This window comes from Bombina bombina, chromosome 6 (genome assembly GCF_027579735.1).
Source record: "Bombina bombina isolate aBomBom1 chromosome 6, aBomBom1.pri, whole genome shotgun sequence".
In the NCBI taxonomy this organism is placed as follows: domain Eukaryota; kingdom Metazoa; phylum Chordata; class Amphibia; order Anura; family Bombinatoridae; genus Bombina; species Bombina bombina.
Genome location: NC_069504.1, coordinates 1,018,151,026 through 1,018,171,320, shown reverse-complemented (window position 1 = coordinate 1,018,171,320; position 20,295 = coordinate 1,018,151,026). Strand labels below are relative to the sequence as shown.

Below are 20,295 nucleotides of genomic sequence, written 5' to 3'. Positions count from 1 at the left end.
TAGGCTGGGGTGCAGTATGGAATTTCCTGAAAGCACAGGGCTTATGGTCTCGGGAGGAAACTCTACTCCCGATAAACATTCTAGAACTGAGAGCGATATTCAATTCGCTTCAGGCGTGGCCTCAGCCAGCTGCGGCCAAATTCATCAGATTTCAGTCGGACAACATCACGACTGTAGCTTATATCAATCATCAAGGAGGAACACAGAGTTCTCTAGAGATGATGGAAGTAACCAAAATAATCCGATGGGGGGAGGATCACTCTTGCCATCTCTCAGCAATCCATATCCCAGGGGTAGAGAACTGGGAGGCGGATTTCCTAAGTCGTCAGACTTTTCATCCGGGGGAGTGGGAGCTCCATCCGGAGGTTTTTGCCCAGCTGATTCAGTTATGGGGCATACCAGATTTGGATCTGATGGCGTCCCGTCAGAACGCCAAGCTTCCGTGTTACGGGTCCAGGTCCCGGGATCCCCAGGCGGTACTGATAGATGCCCTGGGCCTTCAATCTGGCCTATGTATTTCCACCGTTTCCCTCTCCTGCCACGTCTGGTTGCCAGAATCAAGCAGGAGAGAGCTTCGGTGATTCTGATAGCACCTGTGTGGCCACGCAGGACTTGGTATGCAGACCTAGTGGACATGTCATCTGTTCCACCGTGGACTCTGCCAATGAGGCAGGACCTTCTAATCCAAGGTCCATTCCAGCATCCAAATCTAATTTCTCTGCGTCTGACTGCTTGGAGATTGAACGCTTGATTCTATTAAAGCGTGGTTTCTCTGAGTCGGTCATTGATACCCTGATTCAGGCTAGAAAGCCTGTCACCAGGAAAATCTATCATAAGATTTGGCGCAAATATCTTTGTTGGTGTGAATCCAAGGGTTACTCATGGAGTAAGATTAGGATTCCTAAAATATTGTCTTTTTTTCTCCAAGAAGGATTGGAGAAGGGATTATCAGCAAGTTCCTTAAAAGGACAGATATCTGCTTTGTCTATTCTTTTACACAAACGTCTTGCAGATGTCCCAGACGTTCAAGCGTTTAGTCAGGCCTTAGTTAGGATCAAGCCTATATTTAAACCTGTTGCTCCGCCATGGAGCCTAACCTTAGTTCTTAAAGTTCTTCAAGGGGTTCCGTTTGAACCTATGCATTCCATAGATATTAAGCTTCTATCTTGGAAAGTTTTGTTTTTAGTAGCTATCTCTTCGGCTCGAAGAGTTTCTGAGTTATCTGCTTTACAGTGTGACTCACCTTACCTTGTTTTCCATGCAGATAAGGTGGTTTTGCGTACCAAACCTGGATTCCTTCCTAAGGTTGTTTCTAATAGGAATATCTATCAGGAAATTGTTGTTCCTTCACTGTGTCCTAATCCTTCATCAAAGAAGGAACGTCTGTTGCACAATCTTGATGTGGTTCGTGCTTTAAAGTTCTACTTACAAGCAACTAAAGATTTCCGTCAAACATCTTCTTTGTTTTTGTTTATTCTGGTAAGCGGAGAGGTCAAAAGGCTACGGCTACCTCTTTCTTTTTGGCTGAAAAGCATCATCCGTTTGGCTTATGAGACTGCTGGCCAGCAGCCTCCTGAAAGAATTACTGCTCATTCTACTAGAGCAGTGGCTTCCACATGGGCTTTTAAAAATGAGGCTTCTGTTGAACAGATTTGTAAGGCGGCGACTTGGTCTTCGCTTCATTCTTTTTCCAAATTTTACAAATTCAATACTTTTGCTTCTTCGGAGGCTATTTTTGGGAGAAAGGTTCTACAAGCAATGGTGCCTTCCGTTTAAGGTACCTGTCTTGTCCCTCCCTTCATCCGTGTCCTAAAGCTTTGGTATTGGTATCCCACAAGTATGGATGAATCCGTGGACTCGATACATCTTACAAGATAAAACAGAATTTATGCTTACCTGATAAATTTCTTTCTCTTGTGATGTATCGAGTCCACGGCCCGCCCTGTCTGTTTAAGACAGGTAGTATATTTTTATTTTAAAAACTTCAGTCACTTCTGCACCCTATAGTTTCTCCTTTTTCTTCCTAGCCTTCGGTCGAATGACTTGGGGGGGGGGGGGGAGCTAAGGGAGGAGCTATATAGACAGCTCTGCTGTGGGTGCTCTCTTTGCCACTTCCTGTTAGGAAGGAGAATATCCCACAAGTATGGATGAATCCGTGGACTCGATACATCACAAGAGAAATTTATCAGGTAAGCATAAATTCTGTTTTTTCCTGGGCTGATAGACTGTGTGTTTTTGGCTGGATCAAACAGGTTTCAGTTTTTTAAGTTTCATTTTCGTTTTTGAAAGTGTTGCACAGCTCCTATTACTTGCTGTACTTGTAATAGCAAGGGAAGGTCTATGTTCATTTCCTTCATTCTGGCTGAGACTTGAACCTGAGGAGAGCATTTCCTTTGTTAACTGTCTGGCTCTTGGAGGTGGTGAGAGCCCCAGCCATTGGGAGTATAAAGGTGCAGTTTTTTTATAATAAAAAAACGTTTTTATTTGTGTCCTTCTGTGGGTATAACCTGAGCTATGGAAGACAATGACATGTTAGAAGGTACTCCTTCTGTACTAAATCATACCTGTTTATATTGTGAGGAGGCCGTGGTTTTCCCGCCCACTCAATTATGTTCACATGCCTTAACACCGTTATAAAGTCTAAGAAGTGAGACAAGCCTGCTAAGGCTCTTAGTCCCTCTGAGCGTCTACCTCTCAGGACTTGGCGTCCCGTGAGATAACTACCCTTGCTACATTATCCACTACACATGCAGTTCCCCGTAGCACATCTAATCCTCCATCTGGAGGGGGCCTTCTTCCTGCGGACTTTGCCTCGCAGTTAAAAAACGGCAGTGTCTGCAGCCCTCAGTGCATTACCTCGCTCTAACAAACACAAGAGAAAGGTTACACATAGCTCTCCTAACCCGGAGTCATCTAAATATTTATCAGATTTAGCTATTATGTCCCAGTTATCCGATGATGAGTTAACCTCTGTAGCTTCAGAGGGTGAACTTTCTGGGTTGGAGTCCTTAGCGTCTAAGCCTCCTGCTGCGGAGGAACCGTCCTTTTAGATTTAAAATTGAGCACTTTTTGTATTAACAAAGGTTCTGTCTACGTTAGAGGTTCCAGAGGCCGCGCTGCCTGAAGAACCTATGATACCTAAATTAGACAAAGTTTAAAAAGACAGGAAAGTTCCTTTGACTTTTCCTGTGCCGGTTAAGATGGCGAACATAATTAAGAACGAATGGGAAAAAATTGGTTCTTCCTTTTCCCCCTCGTCTCCTTTTAAAAAGTTGTTCCCAGTCCCAGACTCTCAACTGGATTTGTGGGGCTACATTCCTAAGGTGGATGGTGCTATCTCTACACTCAGTCCTGGAATAAATCCAAGCAGAATAACAAGGTTGACGAAAACAAATCAGCATGAAGGGGCGGCCCCCGATCCGGGATTGGATCATGTAGAGGGCAGACTGTCTCTTTTTTTCAGACGCCTGGTTCAAGGACGTACAGGATCTGTGGGTCCTGGAGGTGGTATCTCAGGGATACAAGCAGGGGTCAAGTCAAGCGGGAACGCATGGGAACAGAGTTCCTGCACTATTTTGCAGGAGGAACTAAGTTCCCTCTGGACAGAGACCATAAACACTTTAGTAAACACTGCTGCTGCTGGTGGGATTTGCTGGAGCACAGTCTGGTTAGAGGGATAGTGAGATCCTCTAGTAATAGACAGTAACACTTCCTCCCACAATACACAATATCACCCTGCATTGTGTTTAACACATGGTGCTTACATTTCTGTACCCTTGGGTTATTTAGCTCCCCTCAGCAGAAATAGGACAATTGCACCTTAAGTGGGTGAGACTCTGTGACAAAGGAGAATTCTCCGGCCCAAAGTCAACCTTTCAACCCTTCATTGGATTTAATTTGCTTTCATTAACCAAAGTCTATAGATTATATACATATAAATACAGTGTGTGTTTATAAAACAATATTAATTGTAAGGGGGGTGGAAGTCTTGGTGAGTTCCCACACTTTTTTTTGTAGGACTTGACCCCTGGATACAAGGTAGGTTTCAAATCTCATCTGCCAAGGGGCAGATTCCTTCTCTCGAATCTGTCTACCAGGAATGCTTTTCTAGGGTGCGTTCGGGATCTATCCTCCTAAGGAGTTGTTGTCCTGGTGCCTATTGAAGTAAGAGGTTTGGAGTTTTATTCAAACATTTTCGTGGTCCCAAAGGAGGGAACTTTCCGCCCAATTCTGGACCTAAAGTACTTTAAACAAATTTCTCAGTGTCCCTTCCTTCAAGATGGAGACAATAAGGTCCATCCTTCCTTTAATTCAGGAAGGCCAGTTTATGACCACTATAGATCTGAAGGACGCTTACCTTCATGTTCCCATCCAGGGAACAGTTTCAGTTCCTGAGGTTTGCATTCCTGGACCAGCACTTGCAGTTCATTGCCCTTCCGTTTGGCCTAGCTACTGCTCCAAGAATCTTTATGAAGGTTCTGGACGCTCTTCTAGTCGTTGCCAGAACTCAGGGTATTGCAGTAGCCCCATACTTGGACGACATTCTGGTTTAAGCACCATCCTTTCGTCTTGCGGAAGAATTCTCTGAGCCCCTTCTCAGTCTTCTTCAATCACATGAATGGAAGATAAACTAGGAAAAGAGTTCTCTTATCCCAAGATCCAGGGTGGAATTCCTGGGTACTATTATAGACTCCATATCCATGAGACCAGAGACATTGCAAGCTATCTTCTGCATGTCTTGCCCTCCGGACCTCCTTGAGTCCCTCTGTGGCTCAGTGTATGGAGGTGATTGGTCTTATGGTGTCCTGCACGGACATCATTCCTTTTTGCTAGGTTCCGTCTCAGACCTTTACAACTGTGCATGCTGAGGCAGTGGAACGGCGATCATTCAGATCTGTCTCAACAGATTGTATTAGACAGCCGGTCGAGAGAATCGCTCTCTTGGTGGCTCTGTCCAGATCATCTGTTCTGAGGGACATGCTTCTTAAGACCATCCTGGGAGATTGTGACTACGGACGCAAGCCTATCCTGATGAGGAGTGGTTTGGGGTGCCAGGAAGGCACAGGGGTTGTGGACTCCTCCCTCCTGATCAATATTTTGGAACTACGGGCAATCTTCAAGGCCTTGAAGGCTTGGCCACTTCTGGGTTTGTCCCAGTTTATTAGATTAAAATCAGACAATATAACCTTGGTGGCTTACATCAACCAGTGTGGGGGGGGAAACGAGAAGTTCCTTGGCGATGAAGGAAGTGTCTTAGATTCTGGATTTGGCGGAGGCCCACAGCTGTTCGCTGTCAGCGATCCACATTCCAGGTGTGGACAACTGGGAGGCGGATTTTCTCAGCAGGCAATCCTTCCATCCAGGGGAATGGTCTCTCTCCATCCCAAGCGGCTTTAATAGATGCACTAGCAGTGCCCTGGAGGTTCAAACTCATATATCTTTTTCCTCGATTACTGCTTCTCCCTCGAGTGGTGGCCCGCATCAAGCAGGATCAGGTATCAGTAATCCTGATTGCTCCATCGTGACCGCGAAGGACGTGGTTCGCGGATCTAGTGGGGATGTCCTCATCTCCTCCCGTGGAAGTTACCTTGTCACAGAGACCTGCTGATACAAGGTCCATTTGTTCATCAAAATCTAGATTCTCTGAAACTGACTGCGTAGAGATTGAACGCTTAGTCTTAGCCAAGAGAGGTTTCTCTGAGAGTGTCATTAATACTCTTATTCAAGCTCGTAAACCAGTTACTCAGCGTATTTATAACAAGGTGTGGAGGACCTACTTATTCTGGTGTGAAGAGCGTGGTTTTTCCTGGCATAGAGTTAAGGTTGCCAGGATCTTATCTTTTCTCCAGGATGGGCTGGAGAAGGGCCTTTCTGCTAGTTCCCTGAGGGGACAGATTTCGTCCCTGTCGGTTTTATTGCACAAGAGACTGGCTGAGCTTCCAAACGTGCAGTCCTATGTTAAGGCTCTGATTAGGATCAGACCTTGTTCTTCGGGGTTTTGCAACAGGTTCCATTTGAGCCTCTGCATTCCGTTGACATTAAATTGTTATCTTGGAAGGTTCTCTTTTTATTGGCTATTGCCTCTGTGCACAGAGTTTCTTAGATCTCTGCTTTTCAGTGTGAGCACCCTTATCTGATTTTTCATTGCAGTTATACATACTAAATTAGGTTTTCTTCCTAAGGTTGTGTCAGATCGCAAAATCAATCAGGAGATTGTGGTTCCTTCTTTGTGTCCTAATCCTTCTTCATCAAAGGAAAGCTTACTTCACAATTTGGATGTGGTTCGCGCCTTGAAGTTCTATTTTCAGGCTACTAAGGCGTTAAGACAATCTTCCTCTTTGTTGTCTATTCGGGGAAACGTAAGGGGCAGAAGGCTACTTCGGCTTCCCTATCTTTTTGGTTAAGGAGTGTCATCTGCTTAGCTTACGAGACACAGGACATCGTCCTCCTGAGAGGATAACTGCTCATTCCACTAGAGCAGTGGCTTTCTCTTGGGCTTTTAAGAATGAGGCCTCCTATGGATCAGATTTGAGAGGCGGCTACCTGGTCCTCCTTACATACTTTTTCAAAATTTTACAAGTTTTGCTTTGGCTGAAGCAGCATTCGGGAGAAAAGTTTTGCAGGCTGTGGTGCCCTCAGAATAGGGTTAGCCTCTTCCCTTTTTGTTCCCTCCCGTTACTCATTCAGTGTCCTCTGTAGCTTTGGTATAGTTTTCCCAACAGTATGGAATGAAGTCGTGGACTCTCCCTATCTTAGGAAGGAAAACATTCTTTATGCTTACCAGATAAATTCCTTTCCTTCTGGATAGGGAGAGTCCATGGCCCCCGCCCATTTTTTTTTCTTGTCTATGGGTGGTCCCCTATTATTTATTTTATTCTTCTGGCACAATTTATACCCTAATGTTTCTCCTACATTTCCTTGTTCCTTTGGCAGAATGACTGGGGCAATGAGGAAGTGGGAGGGATATTTAAGCCCTTGGCTGGGGTGTCTTTGCCTCCTCCTGGTGGCCAGGTGTTGTATTTCCTAACAGTAAGGAATGAAGACGTGGACTCTCCCTATCCGGAAGGAAAGGAGTTTATCTGGTAAGCATAAATTATGTTTTTGCTGATGTTATCTACTAAAGTCAATTAAGTCTGCAATGTGCATTTCCACTTCTGAGAAATAGAAAATGCACAAAAAATAACATGAAAAGGGGGAAAAATAATATAATTATATTGCAGTTATTTTAGTACACAACTAAATATTTTATATTAAATTCTCAAGGTTTTTGTCTCTTTAAAGTTATGTAATAGAAAATGTTAAATTCACAGTAATGCATTGCAAATGTGAATAAGTACAATTGCGTTATACATGTAAATGCAAAGATGCATCTAGCAGTTTTAATGTACACGTGACCTACTGAATGTTATGTGCATCCGCGTATCGCAGATGCATAAAGTGTGAGTGGTGTCACAGAGTGTAATGTTACTGGCTCTTGTGCGTAAGGCAAATGAGAATGCTGAGCACCTAATACAGAATGCTCTGTAGGTCACATAAAAGCTATAAATGGTTTTCAAATAGACAAATATTACAAAAAAAAAATGCTTCTATTCAGTAGTAACTTAAAGGGACACTGAACCCAATTTTTTTCTATCGTGATTCAGATAGAGCATGCAATTTTAAGCAACTTTCTAATTTACTCCTATTATCAAATTCTTTTCATTCTCTTGATATCTTTATTTGAAATGCAAGAATGTAAGTTTTGATGCCGGACCATTTTTGGTGAACACACTGTGTTCTTGCTGATTGGTGGGTAAATTCACCTACCAATAAACAAGTGCTTTCCATGGTTCTGAACCAAAAAAATAGCTTAAATGCCTTCTTTTTCAAATAAAGAAAGCAAGAGAACGAAGAAAAAAATGATAATAGGAGTAAATTAGAAAGTTGTTTAAAATTGCATGCTATATCCGAATCACGAAAGTAAACATTTGGGTTCAGTGTCTCTTTAAAGTCATGAAAGCTATGTGTTTTAAGAATAAACATCTTATTTTGTATTAAACCATTTCTATAACAAGACGTCTTCATATTACAAGCATACATTCAGTGTTGATATATTATACAGTGAAGCTTATTGTGTTGTCTGATTATTTTCAGACCATTTCCTATACAGTTGCTCCCCAGGAGACAGAGCTGAAATATGTTGCCATTACCAGCAGCAGGATCTACATGTGCCACGTGCTACAAGTCACTTTGTCGGTTAATATTGCACATCGTTAGTACGTTGCATTGTTATACATACAGTTTCCTGTGGCGATGAAGGGACTGACGTTAGCTCGTCACTAGTTTTCGGTTTCCTGTAATGCATTTCTACAGGAAATGCCCAGCATGTCCTCCATTTGAGGCTGAAAATGCTGCTGGAAATTGTTATCTTGTGGTACATAAGTATAGAAAAAAAATGTAATCATCATGAAATGTATTTGACTGACCTAGTTATGTTTGCTAGTGCACATATTTAATAATAACCGTAGACACCTGCCATTTTTATGCTTTTATGTAAATTGTGCTTTGTTCCAGGCTCCCAAAAAAAAGGCCAAAAACCTAATTCTTTAACCAAGGTTTTCTAGGGATCATGGGACTAGGAAACATTTTACACAAAAAGAATAGTTGTTAAAATGAAGGTAAAGTTAACCCGACTCGGTTACGCCATAGGATAGATTTTTAAAAAATAGCCCTAGTTTAATTCATTATTATTTAATGCTGTTTTTTTACCTTTTAAACAGCCTACGCTCAACTTCGTTCGTCCGCCCGCCATTTTGACAAAATGATTGACAGGCGAGTCATATTGTTTCCTCCCAATGCTCGTCACGTGATTGTGAAGCGCATGCGTTTAAACCCGGAATTTCAGTTTATTCTACATGCTTGTTCATGAGATGCGCATGCTCTTTGGGCATCATCGGTAAAACTTGGATAACAAATAACATTATACATTGATCACGGGCCAAGTAAGTACTAAAGCTGCTTACATAGAGTACCTATGAAATCAAACTTTTAATATATATTACATTTAGTTAGAACAATTTAACAGCCAAGCGTGAACACGCTTTTTTGAGCGCCGTAGAGAGCGGGTGGGACCGCACAAGACGTCACATACAGAACACGGAAATAGGGGTTGGGAGGAGTCGGCAGAGACACGGTAGCCAATTTAAAATATAAATATAAAAACAACAGTTGTAATATAAAAAATAAGTTGGCGACTACATTAAGGTACTATTGAGAAATGCTTGGGTGTCTTCAATACCTGTTAACTTTACCTTCGCTTTAAATGCCTTTTTAAGAACATGCGTCTATGGTTTGGAGAGCATATAATGTAAGTATGGTGCAATCATCCTAGAGTAAAGCCTAATATAAATTCAAAAAATATTATGATAACTGGTTGTGTGGCCTGTTCCTGTACATTTTAATTTTACCTTTCCAAAAACTTTGAACTCAAGTGATTTATGGCTTTGTTTTATGTTGTATTCCAGTTCAGTAGAAGTTCTGCGTTTTTGTTTTGTTTGTTTTTTGCCAAATTTTGTATGTAATATACGCTAAAACCGTGATAACACGTTGGAAGCAAGATTGTTTTCAAAGGGGATAGGGGTGTTATTTTACAAACCTAAATAGAAACAAAATTAAAAAAAGTAAAATATGTTGGCTAATTGATTTAATATTTATCACAACTGCCTAATGGGTTTGTGTGAAGGTATTTTCGCTTAAAGGGATACTAAACCATTTGTCAATTATTCAATTCTATTTAGTGGTCATTTGAAGTCTGGAGTCTGCACTTCCACTTCTAACAGGAATTGGAAAGCCCACAGTTTTCAAAAATAAATAATGAATGTATATTACAAAGATAATTTTACTACATAAAATTGAAAATTTTAGAGCCCCAACTCAAGGTGTTTAATGTCCCTTTATTATACATGTATGTACTTTTTTGCACACATATTTTTCATGATCTATATTTAATATAAAGGAACCAATCATTTGACTTTAAGTTAAGACAGATTTTTAATGCACTGTTACTAATGAAATGTTCATTATATATTTGTGTTTTGAATATAATTCTTATTGTTAACTTAGAAATACGGGACTGCTGAGGGCCGACCACTGAGTAATCTCAAAGCAATGGCAAAGGAAGCAGGGGAGCAGTGCCCTTCCTACACACCCCCTGGAGGAGAGACATTGGATGAGGTCATTTTTTAAAAATATTTAATTACTTGTGTAGTTTGTTCTAGTGAAGTAAAAAGTAGTGGTTTCTCACATATGCCGTTTAAAGGGACATGAAAGGCAACTTTAACTTTCATGATAAACTGTCTAAATCAGCGGTCGCCAACCAGTGGTGGTCCATGACACTATCAAGGAGGAATTAATCTCCTCTGATGGTGTCACCCCTGTCGCTCCGCAACTCCCTACAGTGCCTGGGTGGACATCAGTGAAAACCGACAGAGGAGGAGTTAAATTACAATCTCCCTATGCATGTTGCGTAGTACTGCACAACTTGCATAGCTAGATTGTATTTCTTCTACTAGATACGATGAGTCCACGGATTTCATCCTTGTGGGATATTATCCTCCTGCTAACAGGAAGTGGCAAAGAGCACCACAGCAGAGCTGTATATATAGCTCCTCCCTTCCCCTCCACCTCCAGTCATTCTCTTTGCCTGTGTTTGTACTAGGAAGAGGTAAAGTGAGGTGTTAGTTTTTAGTTTCTTCAATCAAGAAGTTTTTTATTTTAAATGGTACCGGTGAGTACTATTTTCCTCGGGGATATAGAAGAAGATTTCTGCCCTGAGGTTAATGATCTTAGCAGATGTAACTAAGATCAACGTTGGTTCACACAGAGCTTCTGAAGGTAATACAAGAGAGATCTTCAGTGTGGAGAACGGTTTCATGCTACAAGCAGCATTGAGGTATGTTCAGTCCTTTACTTCTGAGGAGACTTGGTGTATCAGAACTGGCTGACATGTTTTTCCCTGCAAAGGAAGGGGTAAGCAGTAGACCTGTTGAAACAGAGGGTATTACTGAAAACCTGTATGTATTAATTATTAACATGATACTGGGCTTTATGCATATTGCAGCATATATCAAAGATACTGGGAGAGGCAGCTTAACGGTTTGGTTTTTATTATTGATGACAAACATTGGCTAAACCGCTTCCCATGCGGTTGTACAGTCTGAGGTAAACATCGTCCATGATGGGCAGGGCCTATTTCCGCGCGCTCAGACGCGCAGTTACTCTGGCTGTGAAGGCAGCAGGTATTAGCTCCGGATGGGTCTTCACTGATGTCCTGTTAACCGGATCATTAGCATGTCCTTTTGCAGTTCCCTGGGGGCAGGTAGGCGCCACAGCAGAGCGAACGAGAGGTTGTTTTTTGTAATCAAATACATTTTTTGCTATAAAGAACGTTTAGAGGTTAATTTTGCCCTTTTGCCTCAGGGTGCAATAATTTTTGGCACTATTGTATATGTGTAGCTAATTAAATAGTGGTGTTTTAAAGTTTTTTAGGCAGTTTGAAAAAATTGTTCGCTTTTTTATCTCTTAAAGGCGCAGTACACGTTTTTCTAAAAATTGTTTAAGTCAATAAATAAAGTGTTTGACTACTGTGGTTATTATTAGTCTGTTCAACATGTCTGACATTGAGGAAACTCATTGCTCTGTGTTTGGAAGCCATTGTGGAACCCCTCTTACATTGTGTACCTCTTGTACTGAAAGGGCCTTATATTGTAAAAAGCATATTTTAGGTGAAGAAAGTGTGCCTAAGGATGATTCTCAGTCTGAAGAGAATCAGGATATGCCATCCAATTCTCCCCAAGTGTCACAACCTTTAACGCCCACACAAGCGACGCCAAGTACCTCTAGTGCGTCTAATTCTTTTACTCTGCAGGAGATGGCTGCAGTTATGTCAACTACCCTTACAGAGGTATTATCTAAATTACCAGTGTTGCAGGGTAAACGCAGTAGGTCAGGTATTAATGTGAATACTGAATCCTCTGATGCTTTATTAGCTATTTCCGATGTACCCTCAAAGTGCTCTGAGTTGGGGGTCAGGGAATTGCTGTCTGAGGGAGAAATTTCAGATTCAGGAAATGTATTATCTCAGACAGATTCGGACGTGATGTCCTTTAAATTTAAGCTTGAACACCTCCGCATGTTACTTCGGGAGGTTTTAGCGACTCTGGATGATTGTGATACTATTGTGATACCACCAGAGAAATTGTGTAAGATGGACAAATATTTAGAGGTGCCTACTTACACTAATGTTTTTCCAGTTCCTAAAAGAATTTCGGAAATTGTAAAGAAGGAATGGGATAGACCAGGTATACCGTTCTCTCCCCCTCCTAATTTTAAGAAAATGTTTCCCATATCAGACACCATTCGGGATTGTTGGCAAACGGTCCCTAAGGGGGAGTTAGCTATTTCTACCCTGGCTAAGCGTACAACTATACCTATTGAGGACAGTTGTGCTTTCAAAGACCCTATGGATAAAAAGTTAGAGGGTCTTCTAAAGAAATTATTTGTTAATCAGGGTTTTCTTTTACAACCTACGGCTTGCATTGTTCCAGTTACTACTGCAGCAGCTTTTTGGTTTGATGCTCTAGAAGAGTCTCTGAAGGTTGAGACTCCATTAGATGACATTTTGGATATAATTAAGGCTCTCAAGCTAGCTAATTCTTTTATTACTGATGCCGCTTTTCAAATTGTTAAACTAGCGGCGAAAAATGCAGGATTTGCCATTTTAGCACATATGGCATTATGGCTCAAATCTTTGTCTGCTGATGTGTCATCAAAATCTAAGCTTTTAGCTATTCCTTTTAAAGGTAAGACCCTATTCGGGCCTGAATTGAAGGAAATCATTTCTGACATTACTGGAGGTAAAGGCCATGCCCTACCTCAGGATAAGTCTGTTAAGATGAGGGGTAAACAGAATAATTTTAGTTCCTTTCGAAACTTTAAAGGTGGACCCTCTGCTTCCTCTTCCTCCACAAAGCAGGAAGGGAATTTTGCTCAATCCAAGTCACTCTGGAGACCTAATCAGGCTTGGAATAAAGGTAAACAATCCAAGAAGCCCGCTGCTGCTACAAAGACAGCATGAAGGGGCGGCCCCCAATCCGGGACCGGATCTAGTAGGGGGCAGACTTTCTTTCTTTGCCCAGGCTTGGGCAAGAGACGTTCAGGACCCTTGGGCACTGGAAATCGTGACCCAAGGGTATCAACTGGAATTCAAGGATTTTCTCTCAAGAGGGAGATTTCATCTTTCACTATTATCTGTAGACCAGATAAAAAGAGAGGCGTTCTTACGCTGTGTAAAAGATCTCTCTACCATGGGAGTTATTTGTCCCGTTCCAAAACTGGAACAGGGACAGGGGTTTTACTCAAATCTTTTTGTGTTTCCCAAAAAACTTTCAAACCCATTTTAGATCTCAAGTGTCTAAACAAGTTTCTCAGAGTCCCATCTTTCAAGATGGAGACTATACGAACAATCTTACCAGTGATCCAGGAGGGTCAATATATGACTACCGTGGACTTGAAGGATGCATACCTTCATATCCCTATTCACAAGGATCATCATCAGTTCCTAAGGCTTGCCTTCCTGGACAAACATTATCAGTTCGTGGCTCTTCCTTTCGGGTTGGCCACAGCACCCAGAATCTTCACAAAGGTTCTAGGGTCTCTTCTAGCGGTTCTCAGACCGCGGGGCATAGCAGTGGCGCCTTATCTGGACGATATTCCGATTCAGGCGTCAACTTATCATTTGACAAAATCTCACACGGACATAGTATTGTCTTTCCTGAGAACTCATGGTTGGAAGGTGAACATAGAAAAGAGTTCATTAGTTCCACGGACAAGGGTTCCCTTCTTGGGGACTCTGATAGACTCGGTAGACATGAAAATATTTCTGACGGAGGTCAGAAAAACAAAGATTCTAAATACTTGCCGAGCACTTCAGTCCATTCCTCGGTCATCAGTGGCTCAGTGTATGGAGGTCATTGGATTAATGGTAGCGGCAATGGACATCATTCCGTTTGCCCGCTTTCATCTCAGACCACTGCAGCTGTGCATGCTCGGACAGTGGAATGGGGACTATGCGAATTTAACTCCTCAGATAAATCTGGATCAAGAGACCAGAGACTCTCTTCTTTGGTGGTTGTCGCCGGATCATCTGTCCCAGGGGACATGTTTCCGTAGACCCTCGTGGGTGATAGTGACAACAGACGCCAGTCTTCTGGGCTGGGGTGCAGTCTGGAATTCCCTGAAGGCTCAGGGTGTTTGGACTCAGGTGGAGTCTCTACTTTCAATCAATATTCTGGAACTGAGAGCAATATTCAATGCGCTTCAGGCATGGCCTCAGTTGGCTTCGGCCAAATTCATCAGATTCCAGTCGGACAACATCACAACTGTGGCATATATCAATCAGGGGGGAACAAGGAGTTCCTTAGCGATGATAGAAGTATCCAAGATAATCCGATGGGTGGAGGTCCACTCTTGTTATCTGTCGGCAATTTACATCCCAGGAATAGAAAACTGGGAAGCGGATTTTCTAAGTCGTCAGACTTTTCATCCGGGGGAGTGGGAACTCCATCCGGAGGTGTTTGCCTCATTGATTCGCCAATGGGGCAGACCGGAACTGGATCTGATGGCATCTTGTCAGAATGCCAAGCTTCCTTGTTACCGATCCAGGTCAAGGGATCCCCAGGCCGAACTGATAGATGCCTTGGCAGTGCCTTGGTCGTTCAGCCTAGCTTATGTATTTACACCATTTCCTCTCCTGCCACGCGTGATTGCTTGAATCAAACAGGAGAGAGCTTCAGTAATTCAGATAGCGCCTACGTGGCCACACAGGACTTGGTATGCGGATCTAGTGAGCATGTCCTCTCTGCCACCGTGGAAACTTCCTTTGAGACAGGTTCAGGGTCCTTTCCAACATCCAAATCTAAATTCTCTGCAGCTGACTGCTTGGAGATTGAATGCTTGATTCTATCTAAGCGAGGATTCTCTGATTCGGTCATCGATACTTTGATACAGGCTCGAAAGCCTGTCACTAGAAAAATCTATCATAAGATATGGCGTAAATATCTTTATTGGTGTGAATCCAAGGGTTACTCATGGAGTAAAGTTAGGATTCCCAGGATTCTGTCTTTTCTCCAAGAAGGATTGGAGAAAGGGTTATCAGCAAGTTCCTTAAAGGGACAAATTTCTGCTTTGTCAATTTTGCTTCACAAACGTTTGGCAGATGTGCCAGATGTTCAGTCTTTTTGTCAGGCTCTATCTAGAATTAAGCCTGTATTTAGACCAATTACTCCTCCCTGGAGTTTGAATTTAGTTCTTCGAGTTCTTCAAGGGGTTCCGTTTGAACCCTGCATTCCATAGATATTAAATTATCTTGGAAAGTTTTGTTTTTAGTTGCTATTTCTTCTGCTCGAAGAGTTTCTGAGCTTTCAGCGTTACAATGTGATTCGCCTTATCTTATATTTCATCCTGATAAGGTGGTTTTACGTACCAAACCTGGATTTCTTCCTAAGGTTGTTTCTAATAAGAATATTAATCAGGAAATTTGTTGTTCCTTCTTTGGGTCCTAATCCTTCTTCTAAGAAGGAGCGTCTGTTACATAACCTGGATGTGGTCCGTGCCTTGAAGTTTTACTTACTGGCGACTAAGGATTTCCATCAATCATCTTCATTATTCATTTTTTATTCTGGAAAGCATAGGGGTCAGAAAGCTACGGCTACCTCTTTCTTTTTGGCTGAGGAGTATCATCCGCCTGGCATATGAGACTGCTGGACAGCAGCCTCCTGAAAGAATTACGGCTCATTCTACTAGGGCTGTGGCTTCCACATGGGCCTTTAAAAACGATGCTTCTGTTGAACAGATTTGTAAGGCTGCGACTTGGTCATCCCTTCATACTTTTTCCAAATTTGATACTTTTGCTTCTACTGAGGCTGTTTTTGGGAGAAAAGTTCTTCAAGCAGTGGTGCCTTCCGTTTGGGTCTCTGTCTTGTCCCTCCCGTTTCATCCGTGTCCTGCAGCTTTGGTATTGTATCCCACAAGTAAGGATGAAATCTGTGGACTCGTCGTATCTAGTAGAAGAAAAGGAAATTTATGCTTACCTGATAAATTGATTTCTTCTACGATACGACGAGTCCATGGCCCTCTCTGTCATTTTAAGACAGACTATATTTTTGATTTAACAACTTCAGTCACCTCTGCACCTTTTAGCTTGTCCTTTCTCTTCCTAAAACCTTCGGTCGAATGACTGGAGGTGGCGGGGAAGGGAGGAGCTATATATTCAGCTCTGCTGTGGTGCTCTTTGCCACTTCCTGTTAGCAGGAGGATAATATCCCACAAGTAAGGATGAAATCCATGGACTCGTCGTATCGTAGAAGAAATCAATTTATCAGGTAAGCATAAATTTCCTTTTTTAACTCCTCCCACCCGGCGCACTGCTCAGAGGAAGATGCTTCCATTCTAAAGCCAGCAGAGGTTGGTATAGTCTTGGCTTGAAATAGTGGAATTAAAATATATAAAAAAAGAAAATCTTAAAAAAAAATTCTCTTTTATATTTCACTTATTTTCTTCCCTTTACCTGTCTCTTTGTAGTAGTTTTCCTAATTCCTTTAAATGGACTTACATCACTGTTTGTCTTCCACCCCTCTATCTTCTTTTTTTTATTTTATTTTTATTAAATATTAATTATTTTTCATTCTAATAATTGTCCCGCACACAAAACCATTCCACCTGAATTCCAGTAATTGCCATCCAGCATATCAGCCATATCCCACCAGTATTCTAGTAATTGCCAGTAAAATCAGTCGTGGTTAGCTCACATCCTTATTGAGAGCTTTCTGATATAAACTTAATTTATGACTCCAATATCTGTTCATGATCATAAGTAGTTTTGAATAATTCCTAACTGGGGAGGTAACTTGGAAGTCTTGTGGTCCTTTTAAACATAATTCTTTTTTTCCCACTTTCTGCCTCTCTGTTTCCAGCTCAAAAGTTGTCACTCACCCTTCATCTGTCATTTGGAAGTATTTTCTCAGTTCTGTCATTCAGTTAGTTAATTCCAAAAAATAATTCTTAAAAATGTGTAAATATATACATAATGTAAACTTAGCTATGGTTATACTAGTTATGTACAGTATGTGTATGTATGTGTGTGTGTGTATATATAGATATAGATATATATATATATATATATATATACTGTATGTGTGTGTATGTATGTATATATATATATATATGTATATGTGTATATGTATATGTGTGTATGTATATGTATATATATATATATATATATATATATATATATATATATATATATATATATATATATATATATATATATATATATATATATATATATATATATATATACATACACACATTATAGAGGTTTGTACCTTCTAAAAAAAAATTAATGTTACTGGTCCACTGGATTCAAAATTGTGAGTTTAGTGGTCCCGAGGTCTGAAAGGTTGGCGGCTCTGGTCTAAATCATGGAAGTTTTATTTTGACTGGGCATGCAGTTTTAAGCAACTTTCCAATTTATTTCTTTGATCTTATTTGCTTTGTTTTCTTGGTGCCCTTTGTTGAAAAAGCATATCTAGGTAGAACTAGCTGGTGATTGGTGGCTACACATGTATAATTTTAGCCATTGGCTCACCGGATGTGTTTCGCTACTCCCTCTAGTGCAGTTCTGCTCCTTTAACAATGTATACAGAGAGTGTGAAGCAAATTTGATTAAAGTAAATTGGAACGTTGTTTAAAATTTTATTCTCTATGTGAGTCATTACAGAAAAAATGGGTTTGATGTCCCTTTAAGATAGAGTAAGTAATTAAAAAAGCAAAAACAATAACAAAAAAGTGTTTATTTACTTCTATTATAAAATCTTTTTATATATTTTCTTGAACCTAGGTAGGTGTCCATCTTGAGCACTGTATGGCAGCAGTGTTTGCAACAATGTATAATATTATGATAAATATTGTTGCATACACTTTTCACCATCTTGCACTTTGAAGAAAAAAAAAAACCCAAGTAGAAATAAAATATTTAATCATAAAATGTTAAATACAAACTACGCAAAATTCTGATTTTATTAAAGGAAGCCTTCATGGAGGGCTGAAGATACAGACACAGGTACTGGAAGGGCCATAGGGAGGCTTTTATCATCTCTGCAAAACTTTATTTAATCCTCCATTTTATGTTTTTTAATATTTGCAGCTATTTTCTGTATCTATAATTCCCTTGTGCCTAGTGAGGCAGGTAATTACCAGTAATAGTGGGATCAACTGCAGATTAGAAGGGTATATGACGCTTGATTTCCCCTAAGTTAAAGGGACAGTATACACTCATTTTCATATAACTGCATGTAATAGACACTATTAAAACTGTTTAAAATCTTACTTAGAAGCTCTGTTTAGCTCTGTTGAAAATGTACTTGGAAAGCCCACTGCAAGTGGAAAATAAGACCCCCCCCCCCTTCTTTTGCATATGAAAAGACCCTTTACACAAACAGGACCAAGCTTGAGTAGGTAGCAGACGGTATTCTCAAAATACTTTGGGGCTTGGTTAGGAGTCTGAAAATCAGAGCAATGTTATTTAAAAATAAGCAAAACTATACATTTAAAAAAAACAAAAAACTTTATGGGCTATATAAATAGATCATCTACAAAACATTTATGCAAAGAAAAAATGAGTGTATAATGTCCCTTTAATTACCCCTCCATAACATTCTCCTCATACATAAAGCCCCTTAGCCAATGGATAAAAAAAGATGATATAGTGTTATTGACATACGTGGAGGACAAACTCTGAACCTAATATAAATGGTTTTAGAATAAATTGTAATGAGTTCTTTTTAACTGTCCTTGTTTTCTTGTCTTTTGTATTTTGATTGTATTTTTCAGGTTAGAGCTCGTGCCAAAGACTTCTTTGAGTTTCTGTGCCATATGGTTATGGAAGAATCTGGTTTAAAAGATGATTCAGGAAAGACGAAGGTTACTTCTACAGATATGGCCCCATTTTCAAACCATTGCATTGAATCTGATACCTGTTCTGATGATATCAGAGATTTGCCTTTGGACGCTAACATACTGTTGGTAAGCCACGGAGCATACATGAGAAACTGGGTGAAATATTTTATAGATGATCTCCAGCTCACCTTTCCTCCTGATCTAAAAAAGTCTCGGGAACTGTCAGTTAGCCCAAACACTGGGATTAGTCATTTTATTGTCAGTTTTGAATCAGGGGAAACCAGTAAGCCTCAGATCAGTTGCATTTGTATTAATCGGCATGATCATCTTGCTGATATTAGAGCAGGTACCAGCCAATAATGTGCACTATAGAGGAATATTGTATTATGCACTTTTATATTTCAATTATTTAAGTGTTCATCAGAACCAAATATCCTCTACACCTATCCTATGGAAATGTTTACATATAACAAAATAATACTGTCCTCTCAAAGCTGCTTGAAACCTGACATTTACAGGAGACCTCCAAAGAGAAGGCAACTTACAGTTTATTTCGAAATAGGATGGGTTCAGTCCTATTCATTGGAACAGTTATTGCTAAGGTAAATCTACTTGCACTGGAACTTTAAAAACCTCCTCATTTGTAAATGCATCTTCTGAAAGATGAAAGTGTGGGTTTAAAATATATTGATATACTCCACAATGTGTTTAATTGTGTTCTTCCATCAGAACCAAGTAACTCAGAGAGTAGCAAACACCAACCTGATGATCAACAATACTTGTTTATATTTGTCACTACAGTTATGTATACTCAAGTATCCTGATTTAGCAATCACATCTTTCTGAGGTGGCGAAGGATAACATAAGTCTGATTTGCACACACATTTTAAGGACTTGTCCCTCATTGGTCCAATATACATTGTTGTCGTAAATAATTGTGCTGTCATCAACTATTTCCTGCGCTGAGAGCTAAAAAATAAAATCAAAATAATACATGATAAAAACTTTAAAAGGAGAAACTCAAAAAAGGAGCGCCTAAATGGGCAGTGGTATAGGCAGTGAGAGTGTTTATATATGAATGATAAAAATAAAACTAATTTATTTTAACAAAGTATAAAATATATTATATGGATCCATGTGTCTAACAGTAAATACTATAGAAGAATAAAATATACATGAAACAATTCAGAAAAAAACTATATCAATAAAAATAGTTTTGATAAAGGCCTAACTTTAGGCCGAAATGCGTTGACAGAAACGGCTTGTTTATGGTAAGCCTCTACTTTAGAAGACATTTTGAGC

The 20,295-nt window shown here is 40.4% G+C and overlaps 1 protein-coding gene across 1 annotated transcript in view; it reads left to right on the top strand.

Moving 5' to 3' along the window:
- TIGAR (TP53 induced glycolysis regulatory phosphatase) overlaps nt 1-19,696 on the top strand; it is a 43,016-nt gene extending 23,320 nt beyond the window's left edge. The window contains exons 5-6 of the mRNA XM_053716210.1: nt 10,102-10,212; nt 18,928-19,696. Of these exons, the coding sequence (XP_053572185.1) occupies nt 10,102-10,212; nt 18,928-19,353 (537 nt within the window). The 3' untranslated portion in view covers nt 19,354-19,696. The remainder of the gene's footprint in view (nt 1-10,101; nt 10,213-18,927) is intronic.
- Nucleotides 19,697-20,295: the final 599 nt, after the last annotated feature.